Source organism: Arvicanthis niloticus, chromosome 12 (genome assembly GCF_011762505.2).
Source record: "Arvicanthis niloticus isolate mArvNil1 chromosome 12, mArvNil1.pat.X, whole genome shotgun sequence".
Lineage (NCBI taxonomy): Eukaryota > Metazoa > Chordata > Mammalia > Rodentia > Muridae > Arvicanthis > Arvicanthis niloticus.
Genome location: NC_047669.1, coordinates 50389460 through 50409034, shown reverse-complemented (window position 1 = coordinate 50409034; position 19575 = coordinate 50389460). Strand labels below are relative to the sequence as shown.

Sequence of the window (19575 nt, the reverse complement as noted above, 5' to 3'; positions counted from 1 at the left end):
GTACCCAAAGATACTTAAAACAAAACGCTTTTACTTAAAACAAGATGAAGTAAATCATCCTCTGACCTCCACATGACACTCTAAATACACACACACACACACACACACACACACACACAGAGAGAGAGAGAGAGAGAGAGAGAGAGAGAGAGAATAACATATTTTTTAATTATTAATGAAATAGAGTCCTTAAAATTTTTCTAGACATTTCCATTGTTTCTCTGTGTGTTTTCGATTATACAACATGCACACAAGTTATCTCTTGATTACAAACATGTAAGACATATATATATATATATATATATATATATATATATATATATATATATATATAATGTTTTGAACTTTGCATGTTGAGCCATTTAACTAGACCTTGTTTTCATGACTACTTCTACCATCTGTGAGCATAGCTTATTAAATATTTGTTAACAGTTTGAAAAGTCTTGTATGTGACCCCTAAAAATTTCCAGTTAAAATGTCCTAACAAGAATTGAGCCAATAGAATATAATTTAAAAAGGGAGAAATATTTTCCCTGCACAATTAATTCTTTATTAATTCTAATTAATATTTTCTCATTCATATTTTTTCATTGAGCACAAACCCAGACAGTGTCTAGAAAATATGTGCATAACCTAGTACTATGACCTCATATTTATTTTTCAAAAGTGTTAGTCTGTGTTTCCTCCAACAAATAATCTCTTCTTGGTCATTCTACTTTCTGTAGTAAATCTAGCAATATAATTATAGTTGCACAGATAGTCTTCCATCTCAGGGTTTTATTCATTTCTGATTCATAGTATCTATTATTACACCCAGGTGTTGATGTTTTTGAACAAACTGATTTCTGAATTAACTCTACATTGTGTTCTATAATAACTCTACTTCAGTATTACCTGGGGTTGCTCCCAATTTACTTTTAGATAATTAAAGCCTCTCTTTATTTCTATCCAAGATGTCTGTTTTATTTCCCTGAACACAAGGATGTGATTTCATTCATGTTGCTCCAGGGGTCTAAACTTGATAATCATTTCTCTGCATCTGCCTTCATGGCGTATTCTTGCAGTATACATGTCTATACCCTCACCCTTCAGCTTCTTCTCCTTAGCACTCGTCTTCCTTCCGATGGATTATGTTTTTGCCACCAGCTTTTGCTTGTTGTTTTCCTATAAAGTCAGTCCCTATGCACGAGAATTGTCCTAACCTCCCTAGCAAATGAGATATTTTCCAAATACTGACTTGTTTACGATGATTTGTTACATATGAATGCATCTGTTTCAGAACTGATGACATCTATAACTATAACATATAAAAACTGGATATATTTCCCAGTACCTAAGAAAGCAATTTACAAGTTGTTGCAGGAAGAGAAAGAAATCTAGGTCATCAAGAAAACATCTACGCTTATTTATATATTTTTTATTTTCATAAAAAATCCCTTTTCCTAGTGTTAAGTTTGTGCATTTTTAAAAATAAAAACATATGAAAATGTTTAGATTATTTATATTATTCTGTATACTCTAATGTAGACTTATTTTAAATTCATATAGTTACCAATGATCATACATGTGTGTCTGAATGTGGACATAAGAATTCGTTTCTAATTTTATCATATTAGTTTATTTTATGTTAGAATTTGTATTTATAGTGACCTACTATGACTCCTTTCCAAATGCCTACCTCTGAAGAATAAAATCACATACCAAATTTTTGAAAGATTTCTCAAAACTTTAGAGTTCTGTTTAAGTTAAACTGATTTGCTTCATAAATTTCTCTAGATCTAATACATTTTAAAAGATTATATATAGTAAGATAAGCAACTATCCTTGAAATATTGATTCACATTTATGATTTATTATGAAAAAGCTATAGAAAACAATTGTCACAAGCAGATAATTTTTATAAAACATAATTCATTATCTGTTTCAGGTTGTTTTTGACACCTTTTCTTTTCAACCAATATGTAACAAATATAAAGAAAAATCTTAGTCCCTTAGGAAGAGTGCACATGTTGAGATTGTCTATGAATTTCATCCTACAGAGATGTATAGTGCTACCACTTGGAGACTCAGCCCATGTTTTCAGCATGCAAACATGTATTCTATAATATGGCATCCTTAAAAATATAGCAGTTATGATTTGCTATCCCAAAGTATAAGAATTCTATTTTTTCTTAAATATTTCTGGTAGGAAGCACTTTGAAGAATTAGATTTTTGTTAAATTCATATTTTCCTCTCACCTGCTGATTCCTCCTACCATGTTAACTATATCAGAAGCATCTTTAGTGCTCTCACATTCTGAGTATGTGTGGTGTACTTTTACTTCCCAGCATTGAAAGAATGCAAAATAATCTCTTAAAATTTAAGGTCTCCTTTCATCAGCGAGAAGGCTATGACTGCCAGAGAAATGTCTCTCTGCCTTTACAATTTCAAGCAGCTAAGGAATTTGAGTTCATGAAAAAGAATTTGGGTGTTGGCATTTCCTATCTAGATGTTTTAATGTCAGGCACTGAAGTGCCAAGCATGTCTCTTTCGAGAAGCATCTGAACTCTAGGATGTAAGGAAGATGTGGATGCAAAAACAAACTTAACTTTTTATAGCCTTCATCGAAATATTTCTTAGTCAAAATGCAAACTACAGTGTTTGTTTTCACAAAAATACGAACATGACCAAAACTAAAAATAACTAGTATTTAAAGAAAACTAATTAGATTGGCCTAAGTTTAAACAGAGATGTTGGATATAAGGCACACACGTTTAATCCCAGCATACCATAGACTGAGGTAGGTGGATATCAGAGTTCAAGGCCAGCGTGGTCTACAGAGCAAGTTCCAAACAGCCAGGGCTACCTGGAGAAACTCGGTCAAAAAAAAAAAAGTTTTTAAAGTAAATGTGCAGTTAAAATTTTAAAATACCAATTTGGTTTCTGTTGTTGTTAGTGTTTAATACAGCTCGTGCATCCTCAGAATTCTTACCTGTTGCTCAGAGCAGTTGTCAATTTAATTTCAGTCAAGAAGAACTAAAACATTAGTTACAAAAATCTGTTTATGATCTTCAGGAATAAAAAATATTTCTAAAACACAAGGCTCTTGAGAGGTGTGTGTGTCAGTTTCCCCAAGTGTTTAAGTTTCTGAAGTCTCCTGGTTGGTGAATTAACAGGCACGTGGTCTGAACTGAAAATTCAGAACCCTGTTTCTAAACCTGATTTGCAGTTTACATTTGAAACAAAAGTCATGTTTGACCATTTCTCTGAGCACTGAAATAGGTTAAAATGTTTTCCGTGCTCTTCTGTAAATGTCAGTGAAAAATGTCAACTTTGAACCGCGGCACAATGTTTGTTTGTGTGTTTTGTTGCTTTACACACGAGGCTCTCTTTTTAGTGTATTTCTCCCTAAGAGGCAGCGCTTTGTTAATGCGGTGGTGTACAATTTTCTGACAAGTGCTGAACCTATTCGAACAAAAACTGGTTCTTATTTATGATGTGTCAAATTACGGTTCTGAGAGTAGACCTTTTAGGTTGCATCCAGCCTTTAATTTGACTGAATTTAAATGGCATAAAATGCCTTTTATTTGGGCCTTGGCTGGCATATTATATATCTCATTTCAATGAAAAACATTCACATGCAAATATGGTTTGTTTGGAATGAGGACAAATGCAACTATCATGACTGATGAAGGCTTTTGATCACAGTTCTACAAACGGAAACCTTGAAAAAGAGGCTATTTGGACAGGCATCTGCAAGCCCATGAATTATTTACTTCACATTATTCATAAATCCCTTTGAAGAGGAGGTCTTATGAGGTTTTAAGGAGGAGAAGTCATAGTTGTGTTGCCAACTTCAGTGTATGCTCTAAGTGCTGCCTACACGGGAGCACTTGCTTTAAATGTTAAATCCTCATCTGCCTGGGAAGTGCGTCATAGGCCTGTGCCAAGTCCATCGTGGAGCTCCTAGGAACTTAAATCATGTTTCTCATCTACTGTGTATTTCTTCTTTCAGAGTGTGCTGAACTGCATGGCAAAGTAAAATGATGGGGCAAGGATCCACAGGCAGACTATATCTATAGACTAAGCAGTTGCCATTCCAAGTTTATAGCAGAACAAATAACCACATGCTGTCTCTCCTCCACCCCCAGAACTCTCCGTCCACCTTGCCTTTGCACTAGAGCCTAAGTTCAAAAAGATTCCCCTTACCTATGACTTCCAGTGAGCATTGGCATTCTCCGGAATGGATTTCCCTACTGGTCACACTGATCTACTTTAACACTCAACTTACTTGTCTGTGAATTTCTCTGTTTTTAGCTAGTAAGTTTCTGATCATGGGACAGATTAAGGGAGGGATCCATGGCTCCAGATACATATGTAGCAGAGGATGATCTTGTCTGATATCAAAGGAAACTGAGGCCCTTGTTCCTGTGGAGGTTAGATGCCCCAGCGTAGGAGAATGCTGGAGCCATGGGGCGGGAGTGGGTGGGTGAGTGGGTGGGTGAGCACCCTCATAGAAGCAAAGGGGAGGAGGAAGAGGGTGATGGGACGGCAGAGTTGTGGAGGGGTAACCCGGAAGGGGGATATCATTTGAGATGTAAGCGACAGGAATGATTAATTAAAAAAACAAAAAAGAAAGAAAGAAAGAAAGAAAGAAAGAAAGAAAGAAAGAAAGAAAGAAAGAAAGAAAGAAAGAGAATCTACAAGCACATTGTTTCCGCATTTCCCAGTGCTCGTCACCAGGCTTCTAAATTAACTTCAATCACTCTCAACTTGTGTCCCTTGCATAGAACAATGTTTTATACTGTATACAGTACAGACAAAGATCTATTACCCTCAGAATCATTTCGGCATTTCCTCATTTGACCCCCCTGTGGAAAGCTAACCACTAGATTTCTAAGAACACTTTTCTAGTACACAAGTTTTGTAATGTCTTCTGGCTGGCACAGTGGGTGTCTCCGGCTCAGACCTGGTTTTCAATGAGTGGGTGGAGTACTCAGTTATTTCTATTTTTTTTTAAATTTTTGTTTCATTTTATATTTTATTTTGTTTACATTTTATTTACATTTTACTTTATTTACATTTTATTTACATTTCGGGTGTTATCCCCTTGCCCCACTTACCCCCCCACCCAGAAACCTCCTATCTCATCCCTCCTTCACCTGCTTCTATGAGGATATGCCCCACTCACCCACCCACCCACTCCCAACTCCCTGCCCTCGAATTCCCACACACTGGGGCATTCAGCCTTCACAGGACCAAGAACCTCCTCTCCCACCTGGGAGTGCTCTTTTATAATTTGTTCACTTGAACCTCTAAACAATAGTCTACGTTTTAAAATTAACGAACAGCTGCAATCTATGCTGGTGCATTCTTCTTCCTGCCTTCCAGTTTCAACTGTGCAGTATTAGATAGTCAGTGCCGAGAAGGATGTTAGAAAATATAATCTTTAGGAATCTCTTGTCGTTTCAGGTTTCCCTGATTTTCCGAAATGATCTCAGATCGAATTTTAAGTTTAACATAAAATTCAAATGCAATTAACCTACATAAGTTCAGGCACAGTTTGACTACTTAAAAATTCCCTAGAATTTAGTTTGTCTTTTTTTTTTTCTCCATATACAATGTTTTAGAAAACTATTAAGACCACGTGTATTTAATTTATATGTAGAAAGTGGTTTATACAATTATGAAGAATAGTATTGGGGCCAAAATTTTTCTGCTGTTGAAAAATGTTGTTTTCAAAACAACATTTTTCAAAACATTCTCCTATCCCATCCCCCCTCCTCATGCTTCTATGAGGATCTGCCCCCACCTACCCCCCTACTCCCACCTCCCCACCCTCGAATTCTCTCACACTCAGCATCTAACCTTCATGGGACCAAGGATCTCCTTTCCCACCTATGCCCAACAAGGCCATCCTCCCCTACACATACAGCTGGGGCCCTTCCTTAGGTGATCATCTAAAGTTTAAGAACCCTGGAGGCCCTTGGTACTGTGAAGGCTCTATGCCCCAGTGTAGGGGAATGCAAGGGTGGGAAAGCAGGAGTGGGTGGGTGGGGGAGCACACTCATAAAAGTGTGCAGGGGGAGGGAGATGGTTAGGGGGGTTCGAGGGGGAAACCAGGAAAGGAGATAAATGTAAATAAAGAAAATATCCAATAAAAAATTAAAAATATGATTTCAGTTTAAAAAAACAAAACAAAACATCCCTGTGGATCTCTTCTCAGTGCAATGGTAATACGTTTTTCTAAGTAGCTCTACAGCCTGAATTTCTGCATAGTTTAGAACCAGTAGTTTCAGAACTCAATGTCCCTATGAATCCTTATACACTAATTCATAGGCAGGAAATCTTTAAAAAGAAGCAATAAATTACCCCATTTACCTGTGAAATTTGTTAACCTAATCTTATACACTCTAGGATATGAAAATTATCTACAAAGGTAGCCTGTTTATTATAAGAATTCATTTTCTATTTGATTAGTGAAATTATCAGTTATTCTGGCCTAGTTATCATTTGAATGCAGATTCTAGATCATGCAGGGTGATCATCACATAATAGCCAGAAAAAGTAGAGCAAAACATATTATTTTAACATCATTCCGTTTACAGACTCATTCCCAATGTAGAATGGATCAGCTTAATGGTAGCAGGGGAAAAAGTTTAAGAGTGAATTATAGACTTTACTTTTATGTATTTTATGACAATGTAAATTATTCACATATAAGACTTATCTGAAAAAATATATCTATTGCAAATGTAAGCTCTATATGCTATACGTTTTCATACATAAAATGCATATAATGGTTTTATTAGCCAAAACTAATATGGAAGTGACTCACAGAACAGTAGGATATAATCTTCTCACCTGTGTGCAGCAGTAAGAGGCCCTGGAAATGTAAGAAGAGATAATTTGTCTATATATAATTTACTTGTGCAGATCAAATAATGTCTTGTCCTTTTCTTTAGTGATGTAAGTTTATTATAAATAACTTTTTAACTTTGACTTCAAGTTATCTGAATATTATATAAACATACAGTTCATGACATTTGTTCTCATGAGGAATCACGGTTGCTTTGAGTTCATAATTGTTTTTGTAGTGCTTTTATTCCAGATAATTTGTCCCACTCCTGAGACAAAAAAAGCTCTTGTTTCAACTTTACAAATAACTTATTTCAAGATGTTTGTAACCTAATTAGCTTCCATATGTAAATGCTAGGCCCTTGTTAATTACATTATAATCATGCTATTTGTAATTACAAGAGCTTTTAGCTGTTTGTGCTACCTCCTGTGTGTTCTGTAATGGAGTTGCAATAACGGACACTATTCAAAATAACTTCTCCCAAGAAGACATTCATCCTGGGTTAGTGATAAAATTCCAAAGAAATTTCCCACAAAGCTGGTGTACAGCAATTTAGTTTTGTCAAATGGATTTTCTGAAAGCAATCTCCGAAGGCTGTTCTCCATTTTATTTCTGCAGGACCCAATTAATGTCCCCTGTTGGCTTTTTACCAACCAAGAATAGATGTTTGTAAGCTCTTTCACTCCAGATATTTACAATAATAGAGTAATGATCCACATAAAGATAATATTCATAAAATCACATGAATTCCCAGTCATATTAATTATTTAAGATAACCAACATGATATTTGGCACTGGAATGTACATTGTTTTCATCTTTAATTTATTTATATATCTTTTAACATATCACTTTTATACCAATTAAAAATATCTCATGTAGCTGGAGGGCAAAATTCTGGTATATTTACCTAATATTTTTATTTGTTTTGAAATCCAATCATGTTACTTTCATTGTATCATTATATCATATATTATGTTTCATAGAGAAGATGTAGATACAGGGAACCCCTAAGGGTCTAACATGTTATATTTCTAATGAAATGCTGTTCATATCTATTATAACATAAACACATACCCTGAAAATAATGTTATAAGCAGTATTATGTCAAATTGATTAAGGCTCAATAATTTCTATTCACAGAGTGTTATGTATCATATTGAGCTACAATGTAGCTGATAACTAAAGTGTTATGTATCATTACCAATTACATCAGCATAAAATCGGGATTTAAGTAGGAAGTATAAGAACATAGGGAAGATGAGAACACTTCCCTATGTACTCTTCAAGACAATTACCCACTAGAAGAAAATATCCAAAGCTCAGTATTTCGCTATTTATAACTGAGTTAGTCATGTGATTTCTTTGCCTGTCACTTGCTAAGCCTTCAAATAATACCATACACTTGTGTTATTAAACCTTAGCTATATTCTATTACAGCAGAAACCATCAGACACCTTGATTGAATAGTTTAAAAAACTATCCAATTTCTGAGTCATATTTTAAGTGAAACTTTCGTTTGCATTAAAGAAAGAAATAATAATAAATAGGGGTGGGGTAACTGCTCTTTGGATTAGGAAATCTTAGTAAATATTCAGTTACCTGTGTGCCCTGTTTCTGAGCTTTTTTAGTGTGGATGCTTCAGCTTCAGGGAGTCATGACCCTAATTAGAGAATCCAAAGAACTCAACTGAGTAGCTGTGGCTCTAGCATAATAGTTCGGAAGTCACCTTTGATCTTGCTCAGTCTCTTCCTTGGGAAGAACTGACATAGAGCAAGGGAAACAGTTGAATATATGCTTATACATGGAGGACCTTGACTTTGCCTGCTAAAATGATTACCTTTTGGTATTCTGGGGTTTAAATGGGTTACCTGAAACCACATAGAGGCAGATTAAACAAAGCCCTTTTACTTATTCCTAACCATGTACCTCTGTAGCACAGATTCTGCAGAATTAACTCATCATCAAGTAATTAGAAGTCAGGGAACATTGACTTGACATTTCTTGAATGAGTATTTACTGAACAGAATTGGCCCAGTCAGTACCTGGTCCTCAGCTTCACATTTCTTTCATTCTACTTGTACTTTCTTCAAAACTAATACCTCTCCTAAGACCCCCACCTGATAACTCTTTTTTTTTCTTCTGTGTATCTATTTTTCAATTAGGAACATTGCTCTTTTGTAACCCAACTGATTCTCTATGCTTCAATACAAGATTCAGGTAGATATCTCAAGAATCTATGATAATATTTGTCAACCACTTATCAGTCAGTTTACTTATTTACTATAAAATACAATGATTATCTAACTGGAAATCATTGTGACTACTAAAATAGAATATAGAAATTGTTATTTTTTTGTTCGTGATACTAAGTTATTAATAATATAATAAAAGCTCTGAAAACTCATTTGTGCATAAAGTTGAAATAGGCAACCTATATTTAGACACATGAATACTCATGATGAGAATATTTATATCATGTAGTTATTTATCTGTCTCTCTTGTCTTAGGGTGCAACCTGTAACTGGTAAAAGGCACCCCACTCTCAATTGTACATCAGAACTAGGGAACTCTAGTAGCATAACCTATTATAACTGTGTCCCAGTGAAGATTGTAAACCAGAAAACTGTGACATGAACTAGAGGTTTTGTTTTTACTGTTGTGTAAACTTGTGTTCATAGTGACCATAAATATTAAATTCTTAAATGTAATTGTTGATTAATGAAGTTCCACATACTTAGAACAAGGGGACACATAGGTCATCTCTAACAATTTTCTACTTTTTTCTACTCAGATTTTTAATAGATTCAAAGTTGTTTAGTAAACTCCTTTTAAAAGCATTCAATTATTAAATATTGCTAATATACACAAAAATATCATGTGCCATTTACACGAATAAATTTTTAATATATAAAATGAACCTGTAAATTCAAAATAATTTAGCAATTCACTTGAAATATGGAAATTATACATCTAGAATATAAAAATTGTGAGCATGCTCACTGATTTTACAAGTTATGGTTTTTAGAAATGTGTTTATAGTCATTTTTTTTCAACTAGCAAGTTTCATGTACTTTGAACTATCTCTCAGTATTTACATCAGTCACTGATGATCAAGGTATTAACATAAACTGAAATCTTAAGTTGTAAATTTACATATGTAAGTTAGACTCTTGGTTTAGTAATACAGTAATAAAATAAATTTTCAGACATAATTTCTTTATAGAGATTCAAATGCTGTTTTCATTTCTCAGGGTATTCTTGTTAATATTTGACTAGGGGACTTGAAGGCTTGAATTCAAGCTCTGGTTATACTTGAAAACATTTCTGAACGTGTACTAGGACAAAAGCCACAAGCCTATGAGTTGTGTGAACAACAGCATAAGAGAGGAAACCTAGTGGAGTGCCTTAATGAAGTTTGAAGAGACTCCTAAGGAACAAAAGGATTAAATACAGAATAAATGGTGTAAATATTTTATATTGAGATCATGGGTAGAAGCATGTAGCTCTACAGAGAAAAATTCATATTTTAAAATGTCTATATATAGTAACACATAAAAACCAGGAACACAAAAAATAACCCTATATTTTACTTAAATATCAAAATTAATCTTAATACCTTATACCTTATATCTTATACCTTAATACCTTAAGGTATTAATCTTAATACCTTAAAATAGCAACCTGCTATATCTTTCTAGAATGAAAATGGTTACTTCTGAGTGGAAATTACTAATATTCCATGTTATAATGGTAAAATCAATAAGTCAAAAGCATTCCAATGTCACCTATAAAGCTTTCCCATGTCATTACTTCTTTAGAATCATATAAGCTGAGCTCATCCTGTGAAGAGTTAACTGATGACATCTTTCTTGGGGTGGCCACATGTTAATAGATAAAGGTAATATGGCATTGATAAATAGTCATACTTAATACAGAAGTATCCAGCTTTTATTTGGATATTTAAACATTTTCATAGTTTTTATAGCCAGATCTACCCATATAACCAACATCTCAGAGCCAAAAATTATTTTAAAATCAAACCCAAATAACAGAAAATTATTCATAAAAAGTTTATTTTTTACAAATTTGTGTAATTTTAAAATTATAATTTTATTTATGTAATTATATATAATTTTTAAAACTAGTAACAATACTTTTATTCTTGTTTAATGTTATCATAATAAAACATCAGTATCTAATTCAGATTTCAGTGAAATCATGTATGTGCATGTATGTGTCTATGTGTTTATGCATAGTACTGGATATTTGAAAAGGACTTTCTAAGTTCATGGATGGACACTTTGGTTCTTTCTCTGAGTCACACTCAAAATGGAGATTGTCCAAGTAATGTACTGAGCAAATGGACCAATTACAAAAAAATAAATAAATAACATTCAATGTTTCACATTGTTTTATTTGGTGTCATTTCTGCATCCTGTTTTATTAAATATCAGAAGTTGAGTCTAAAAGCTACATCCCATTCAAATCTCTTTGACACTTTCCTAAGTGTAACACGATAAACACAGCTGAGCAATGAGCAAAGAAGGCAGAGGATGAGAGAGCTCAGTGATTTCAGTCTGGTCCTACACAAAAGGAGTAATAGACAGAAAGCAGAGATCTAAGGAGAACCAGAAGCAGATCCAAACAGCAAGGTTGACCCGAGCAAACCATTTCTGCTAAGTACTGCTAAGCTCCTGAATATTCTTCAGCTTCCCAAACAAGCTGGAAACAAATATTCAAATATAGGAACCCTATCTGGATATTTATCATCAAATCCTAATAATAGATTCTATGGTTTTATTTTGACACACAATCAATAATAATTCTTCTGTTGTCTGTTAGGATGACCTACGTTAATTTTGATTGGGCACATTCATCAGGGTAGTCAAGTGGAGCTAGCTTTAAGAATGCAATGTAATGGTTTTCCACAAGGCAGACAGCATAGGGGAGGACAACAAGGCCTTCAGCATACATGTTTCCCATGCTTGAGCTGACTTGGGTCCCTTCAGTCTGTTCTGTGAGAAAGCATAGTATGTCTGCTATTCTCTCTTATAGAAGGTAATACTAAAGTGTCTGTGTTGTCTAATTAAGAACTGGCTAGGATTACAGACTATTGGTTTTCTAATTCTATTATTTCCCATGTACTTTTTTTGTTAAAGTAGCTTTTTTTTTTCTTTTTTTAATTGGATATTTTATTTACATATCAGATGTTATCCCCTTACCCTGTTTCCCTCCACCCAGGAAACCCCCCCCCCACCTATCACCCCTCCTTCTGCTTCTATGAGGATGTGTCCCCACCCACTCCCACCTCCCCACCCTCGAATTCACCTGCACTGGGGCATCCAGCTTTCACTGGACCAAGGACCTCCTCTCTCCCCAATGCTCAACAAGGCCATCCTCCACTACACATACAGCTGGAGCCATGGATCCTTCCCTGTGTGCACCCAGGCTGGTGGTCTGGGAGCTCTGGTTAGTTGGTATTGTTGCTCTCCCCATGGGGCTGCAAATCCTTTCAGCTCCTTCAGTCTTCTCTCTAACTCCTGCATTGGGAACCCCATGATCAGTTCAATACTTAGCTGTGAGCTTCCACCTCTGTATATGTCAGGCTCTGGCAGACCTCTAAGGAAACAGCTATATCAGGCTCCTGTCAGCATGTACTTCCTGGCATCCACATCAGCATCTACCTTTGGTGGCTGCACATGGGATGGATACCCAGGTAGAATAGTTTCCAGATGGCCCCTCCTTCAGTTTCTGCCCCACAATTTGTCTCCATATATAACAGGACATATGCTCCACTATGTTCATAGCAGCCTTATTTATAATAGCCAGAAACTAGAAAGAACCCAAATGTCCTTCAACAGAGGAATGGATACAGAAAATGTGGTACATTTACATAATGGAGTATTATTTAAAACAGCTATTAAAAACAAGGTATTCATGGAATTCTTAGGCAAATGGGTGGAACTAGAAAATATCATCCTGAGTGAGGTAACCCAATCACAAAAGAACACACATGCTATGCACTCACTGATAATTGGATATTAGCTCCAAAGCTTGCAATACCCAAGATAAAATTCACAGACCACATGAAGCTCATGAAGAAGGAAGGCCAAAGTGTGGTCGCTTTGGTCCTTCTTAGAAGAGGTAACAAAATAAAGTAGCTTTTTAATTCTCATTAACTATTTAATTCCTTGGGCTGGACAGATGGCTCAGTGGTTAAAGGCACTCACTGGTTGCTCTTCCAGAGGTCCTGAGTTCAATTCCCAGCAACTACATGGTGGCTTGTAACCATCTATAGTGAAATCTGATGTCCTCTTCTGCCACATAGGTCATATATGTATATATAGGTCATATACATAAAACAAACCTTTTAAAAATATTTACTTCCTTGGACTTATAACTTGTACAGTATATATTTCTTCATAAAACAATTTCAAAATAATTCAATATATTTTCTTTGTAAAGATATTTTCATTAAGAAAGACAAAATATGAAATGAATGAGACTAACATTTTATTTTTGTGCATTAAGAATTCGTAAAGAATACACATTTCATAACCTTGACCACTGTCCTTCTAAATATATGTGTTTCACTTTTAATATGAATTTGATTAAAGTATTGATTGCTTATAAATAGAAAAAAATAGTGAAATTAATTAAAGCCCTGTTATTTGACCTGTTAAGATTCTAATAAATGTTAGAAAGACAGTTTTAGTGTTCAGAATATGATGCTTATTTAAGGAAAACGTCACTTTAATGAAAGCACTACATTAAAGGTGACTAGTGTAGAAAAATGTTTTATGTTAGATGAGAGGGAAGAGAGAGAGCAAAAGAAGGAAAGAGAAAGGTGGCTATGTAATCCAATTAGGATTGTGATATGTTGAGAGAGTGAAGTTTGCTACTTGCTTTGTGGGGGGCATAAATTACATGTACCAGGAAATCTGTACTTTCATTCTTTCTTGTGATTTTCATATCTGCGTGATAGTGTCTTGCCATGTATGTAAGAGCAGATTCGTGTACTCTTGAGTACAGGGATTAAGAGTATGCGCCACTATGTTTTACTGTAGTTTCTTTTTTCTTTTTTAATAAACGTATATATGAGTGACTGACTATAGATTAAAAGTAGTGAGTTCCATTGTAAAACCATTTTGACTTAGTGGATTTAAAATGTATCTATCACAGAAGAGTGAGGGATAGAACTGAGTGAGCTGGGGAAGTCAAGGACACCCAAAAAAAAGACCTACAGAGTTAGTTAAGCTGGGCAAAGAAGGGCTCACAGAGACTGAACTAGGATGCAGAGGCTGGACCTAGCCCCCCTACACATTTGTAGCAGATGTGCAACTTAGTCTTCATGTGGGTCCCCTAACAACTGAAGCAGGATCTCTCTTTGACTCTACCATGTCCGATGTCCCATCGGATCTCCTTTCCCTACCTGGACTGCTTGGTTGGGCCTCAGCAGGAGAGTCCATGCTGGGACTAAAAGTCTCAAGATGAGGTGATGCCCAAGGTAGGATGTGCTTCCACTTCTCTGAGGAAAAGGGGAGGGGACAGTGGAAGAGGATTTGTAAGGGCAGGATTGGGAGAGAGGAGAGAGAAAACGACAGTCTGTGATCAGGATTTAATGTGAATAAAAGTAAGTATACTATTGAGAAAAAATATTTATCTGAGAGGGCCATGAGGAGTTTTACTTGTAAAATTGCATTGAAAATTTTATGGCAGACCCAGAAACATTTCTCTCCTCTCTTCCCACAGTTTTGTAGTGCTTTGGAAATTCCATTCTTGTTATGTTTCTCTGAGAGTCAACATCACTATCATCATTACTTATATTTATAATCTGCCAGTTATGTTATAAAGCGGTATTTCTAAATATCATATTGCACAAGATTTACCAATATCAGAGACCTTTATTTAATTTCTGTCAATATGGTTTCAGGGCTCCATGCATACTAATTTAAGCATGGAAGGAAGAGTTTAAAATGCAAGAGAAAACCTATCAAAATCTTGCAATAACAAGCTCATTAGATAAGAGTAAAAGGATCAACAGTTCTTTCCCAAACACTCTTAATGAACAGTACTCATAATATTCCAGCTTATTTAATGTTACCTTAATAACTTTAATAGTCCGTCTTAGGGCATCTCTAAATCTATTAGCATTATCCATATATTACTAGTAGAACATGGCAGCAAATGAGAAGGCAATAATTGAAAGAATACAATAAATACAGTTATGCATTCCAAGTATTAAGATACAAAATTTTCCATTCTGTCTATTCTTTTTTTTATAGCATGCTAATAGTCCTGAAATATCACTAGAGTGATCTGTTTTAGAATCATCATTTCCTTAGATAATCCTTAGATAATACCTTGTCCAAAGAACTAACCAAGGACTCCTTTCAATGGCAATAATAAACCAAATTGATAGCATAGTGACTTAATATTTACAATTGATAACATAATGACTTAATATATTTACTTTTGGATTATTATAATTTGGAGGACTTAGTTTCCCCAATTAGCTTCTCTTAATTTTTTTCTGGACTCATATAGGAAGCTATTTTTGCTCACATTACTTTTAAAATTCTATGCATGTTTTCCATGGTGTAACTTTAATTTACTAATATAGCATACATATTCCTATATAAAAATTACTGTGAACAACAGCATTGGTACAGTTATAAGTTGCTACTTTCTTTTAGAAGTGAGGAGCTTCCATGGCATATCTAAAACTTTTTTTTTTCTGGTCAAAACACCTTTAATTCTTTCTTTTCATTTTAACTATGCACAACTAAAATTGCATTTTAAGGTAATTTCCGTCTCTTTTGGGTGGTGTACAGTGTGCACTTTACAATTGACTTATAATTGGACTGTGCTGACAGTGGAAAATCTTACAAGTATTGAACATGACATTTATGACAGTATTGCTGTCATCTTGGCTTCTTTCATTGAAAATGCAGAGAATTATAATTGGGCTAACAAGCCTGGTAGCCTGGCCTCTTTCCAATTATACTAACCGGGCTGGTCTTGTATTAGCTGCCTGAACACCCATCGAAACAGACATTTGTTTTCCTTTCTATTTTATTTTAGTATTTTCCCAAGAAACTAAGAATTAATTCTCTCTGCCTTTTATAAGGTTTATTTTCTTAATTTTAGTAAAATTGTTTTTATAACATATTGCCTGTTACTATTACAAAGTAGATGCTATTTTCTCATTAATTTGTGTGTTTAGCCTACCATTTTATTTGAATTCATGCCAAAGTGATGAATTTGAGTTTTAAGTAAAAGGCTCTCTATTCTCACAAACAAATTGCTGTATTGCTATATTGGAATGTTCTGTTTAAAAGTTTGGCAAAACTTTAGCAAAACATAAAATTGCATAATTTTAAATATAAAATAAGCAATAAGATAATATTTTTTTAGTTATTGCAATTCTAAAATTCACTAAAATTCAACTGAGTTAAAATCTGGTTTGTTATTGAAAAGCAAATAAAAAAAAATGGACTGAGCACGGGGTCCCCAATGGGGCTTCCAATGGAGGAGTTAAAGGACTGAAGGAGATGAAGGGGTTTGCAACCCTATAGGAAGAACAATAATACCAACCAACCAGACCTCTCAGAACTCCCAGGGACTAAGCCACCAACCAAAGAGTACATATGGGTGAACCCATGGCTCCAGCTGCTTATGTAGCAGAGAATGGCCCTGTAGGGCATCAGTGGGAGGAGAAGCCATTGGTCCTGAGAAGGCTCAATGCCCCAGTGTGTGTGTGTGTTGGGGGTGGGGGGGGGGGAGGCGAGGTGGGGAGGCAGGAGTGGGTGGGTTTGTGGAGGAGTACTCTCATAGGTGTAGGGGAGGAGTGGTGGGATAGGGAGTTTCAGGGGGGATGTGGGGGTGGGGGATGGGAACCAGGAAAGGGGATAACATTTGAAGTGTAAATAAAGAAAAGACAAAAGAAAACAAAAACGCTAGCAGGAGGGCATAAGAGGCTCCACCCAACAGCTAGTAGAAACAGATGCAGAAACCCACAGACAAACATTAGACAGAGAGCTAGGGAAGCTGTGTGGAAGACTTGGGGTAGGATTGAGGAACCTGAAAAGAATAGGGATGCTTTAAGAAGACCAACAGAATCAACTAACTTGGACCCTTGAGGGCTCCCAGATATGGAACCATCAGCCAAAAAGCTCACAATGGCTGGACCCTCTGTCCCACACATATGTAGCAGATGTACAGCTCAGTCTTCATGTGGGTCTAAAACAACTAGAGAGAAGGCTACCTTGAATCTGATACCTGCCTATGTATCCTATTCTCCTAACTGGGTCTGGCCAGTGGGAGAGGATATACCTAGTACTGCTCTCACTTGGGGTTCCAGGATGGGTTGGTAACCAGGGAGATCTTCCACTTCTCAGATGTGAAGAGGAGAGGGGAGCGGGGAGGGGTCGTGTGAGGTGGGGACTGGGAAAGAGGAGCTGAGCTAGGGATGTAAAATGAATAAATAAATAAATTAATTAATGGAAAAAAAGTAATTCTAGCAGCTCTAACTTTCCATACTCAAATTTAATGTTGCTAATTATTTTTTTGCATAAAAATAAACCTAGAAATTTGTCCTATGCAAGTAAAATGTGACTATGCTGTCCTACGTATGTCCTCTGTTATTTCTAAAACTTAAAACTCAGTAAAGGTCAATCCCCTGAACTGGAGACTACATATTTACAAACTAGAGGAAGGACTACTTTCAACACTAATCAAAAGCGAAAATGCACCTGTCCTCTTTAAACATCCATTTCTGATTCACACCTAATCAAGCAAAGGATTGAAATTTTCAAATTGCACAGCTATGCAGACAACCGGCTGCCCAGATGAATTGCATTAGATGAATCATGCAAGGTGGGCAGAGCTTTGTTGTAGAGTGCATACTATCAAGTTAACTCATGCCTGAGTAAGGTTATTAGAGCTGTATAAATCCAAGTTTCTACATTTATAGGACATGGACAAGAATTGATTCCAGAATATGTTCAGTATATGACTGGAGTAAAGAAAGTGCTCAAATTACACACTCGTGTGAGTTACACATGATGAGTAGTGTGCTTGTTGATAAATAGTATTAAAGATACTTATATGTATGCTATAGAATGATTATTAATTAAAATATAGCATTAAGAAAAGATTAGAGAAATAAAGTTGCTTGATCCTTAAAAGAAATTTGGTCACTTATGCTTAGAATTTCCACAAGGTTTCTTTTATTTTTCCTTGTAATAATTCAAGAATCCTATAGTAATGTCATATAACAATTAAGTTTCTTTTTCATATAATATCTTTCACAAACTTGACTAATGATATAAGAACATGTTTGATTTTTCTACCTGAGGTCTGTCTCACATCTAATGTGTCTCTTTCTTCTTCTTGTGCAACCTTTCCAGCGGCTGCTTCCAAAAGTAAAGTCAAAGGTGAGGTTTAGTTCTTTCTGCATGGTTTGTGGTGTTTCTAGTTTTGCTCAGTGTTCTGTTGTCTTTTGGATGATGGAATCACTTCTATTGAGGATACTATTTTATGCTTAGTGTATCTTCATACATTTCTACAAATATAACTATATATCTTATTTAAAGATTTAGTTTCTCATGCATGTCTGTGTTTGCATGATTGTTAATGTGTATCTCTCTTGCACATTCTTTTATGAATTAAAGTGCTTTAGTTCAGTTACATTTGATAAATTTTGGGTTTTTTTTTTTTTTTGGTAAAAATGGGAAATGGGTAAAATATACCATAAAGTAACATTTATAGAATTTTGAAAAATATTGCATGCCTTCATAGAATTATTTGAAAATCAAATATTCTAAAAAATATTCAGTAACTCTGGGGTTACATTTATTAGTTTTTTTCATTTTATAGTTGAATTATGTTCGTGTCTAAGATATATATGAGATACAATGTTGTTGGTGAGATTCACTTAGTCAATACCTAAAAGGTTTCCTTGAAAGAACAAAATTTTGGCTTAATGTTTTCAAGCATTAATTGATTTGAAAGTGCCCAAATATGTATGGTAAAGTAGGATGAAAGTCTAACGTATCTGTTCCATTTTAATATTTCTGAGAGTAGCCTATAATATATAAGCTGCTGTGTGGGATGGAGTACTGTTTCAGGACAGAGTGCTTTACTAGCAAGCACCAAGCTCTTCATTCAATTTTAAGTATGAGTGCACACAACACAAAGACAAAACAAAACAAACACACACCCCTTATTTTCTTAAACGCTGACTTTAGTTAAACTTTGGGTTGAGGTTCTCATTTTCTAGTTAAACACTTAGGTGTAACATCATTAAAAATTCCTTCCTGTGACTAGGTTCAAGTAAGTTTTGAAATTATTTTTCTGAAGACTCATTTATTTATAGAATCCTATGGCTATCATGCTTTAGACTATTTTCTTGTCCCAATAAATGGGGCAAAAAAAATTAATGACATTACTTATATGATTTTTCTGGCAGGTTTGTGAATAATAATGACAAACATTCATAATCCAATAAAATGAATGCTTATGAGTTTATGTTTATAGATTTATAAGCATTATGCATTTATATAAGAAAAGAGTATAAAATGTGCTTTTAATAATGAGTAATTAAGCTGGGCAGTGGTGGCGCACGCCTTTAATCCCAGCACTTGGGAGGCAGAGGCAGCCGCATTTCTGAGTTCCAGGACAGCCTGGTCTACAGAGTGAGTTCCAGGACAGCCAGGACTACACAGAGAAACC

General features: G+C 35.2%; 1 protein-coding gene across 3 annotated transcripts in view; it reads left to right on the top strand.

The window, feature by feature from the left end:
* Cadm2 (cell adhesion molecule 2) overlaps window positions 1-19575 on the top strand; it is a 912354-nt gene that overhangs the window by 600922 nt on the left and 291857 nt on the right. For 2 of the 3 annotated variants that reach the window (XM_034515865.2, XM_034515863.2), the window contains exon 2: window positions 18252-18278. The exons of the other annotated variant lie outside the window; for it this stretch is intronic. In XM_034515865.2, the coding sequence (XP_034371756.1) occupies window positions 18252-18278 (27 nt within the window). The remainder of the gene's footprint in view (window positions 1-18251; window positions 18279-19575) is intronic. 3 annotated transcript variants of the gene reach the window in all.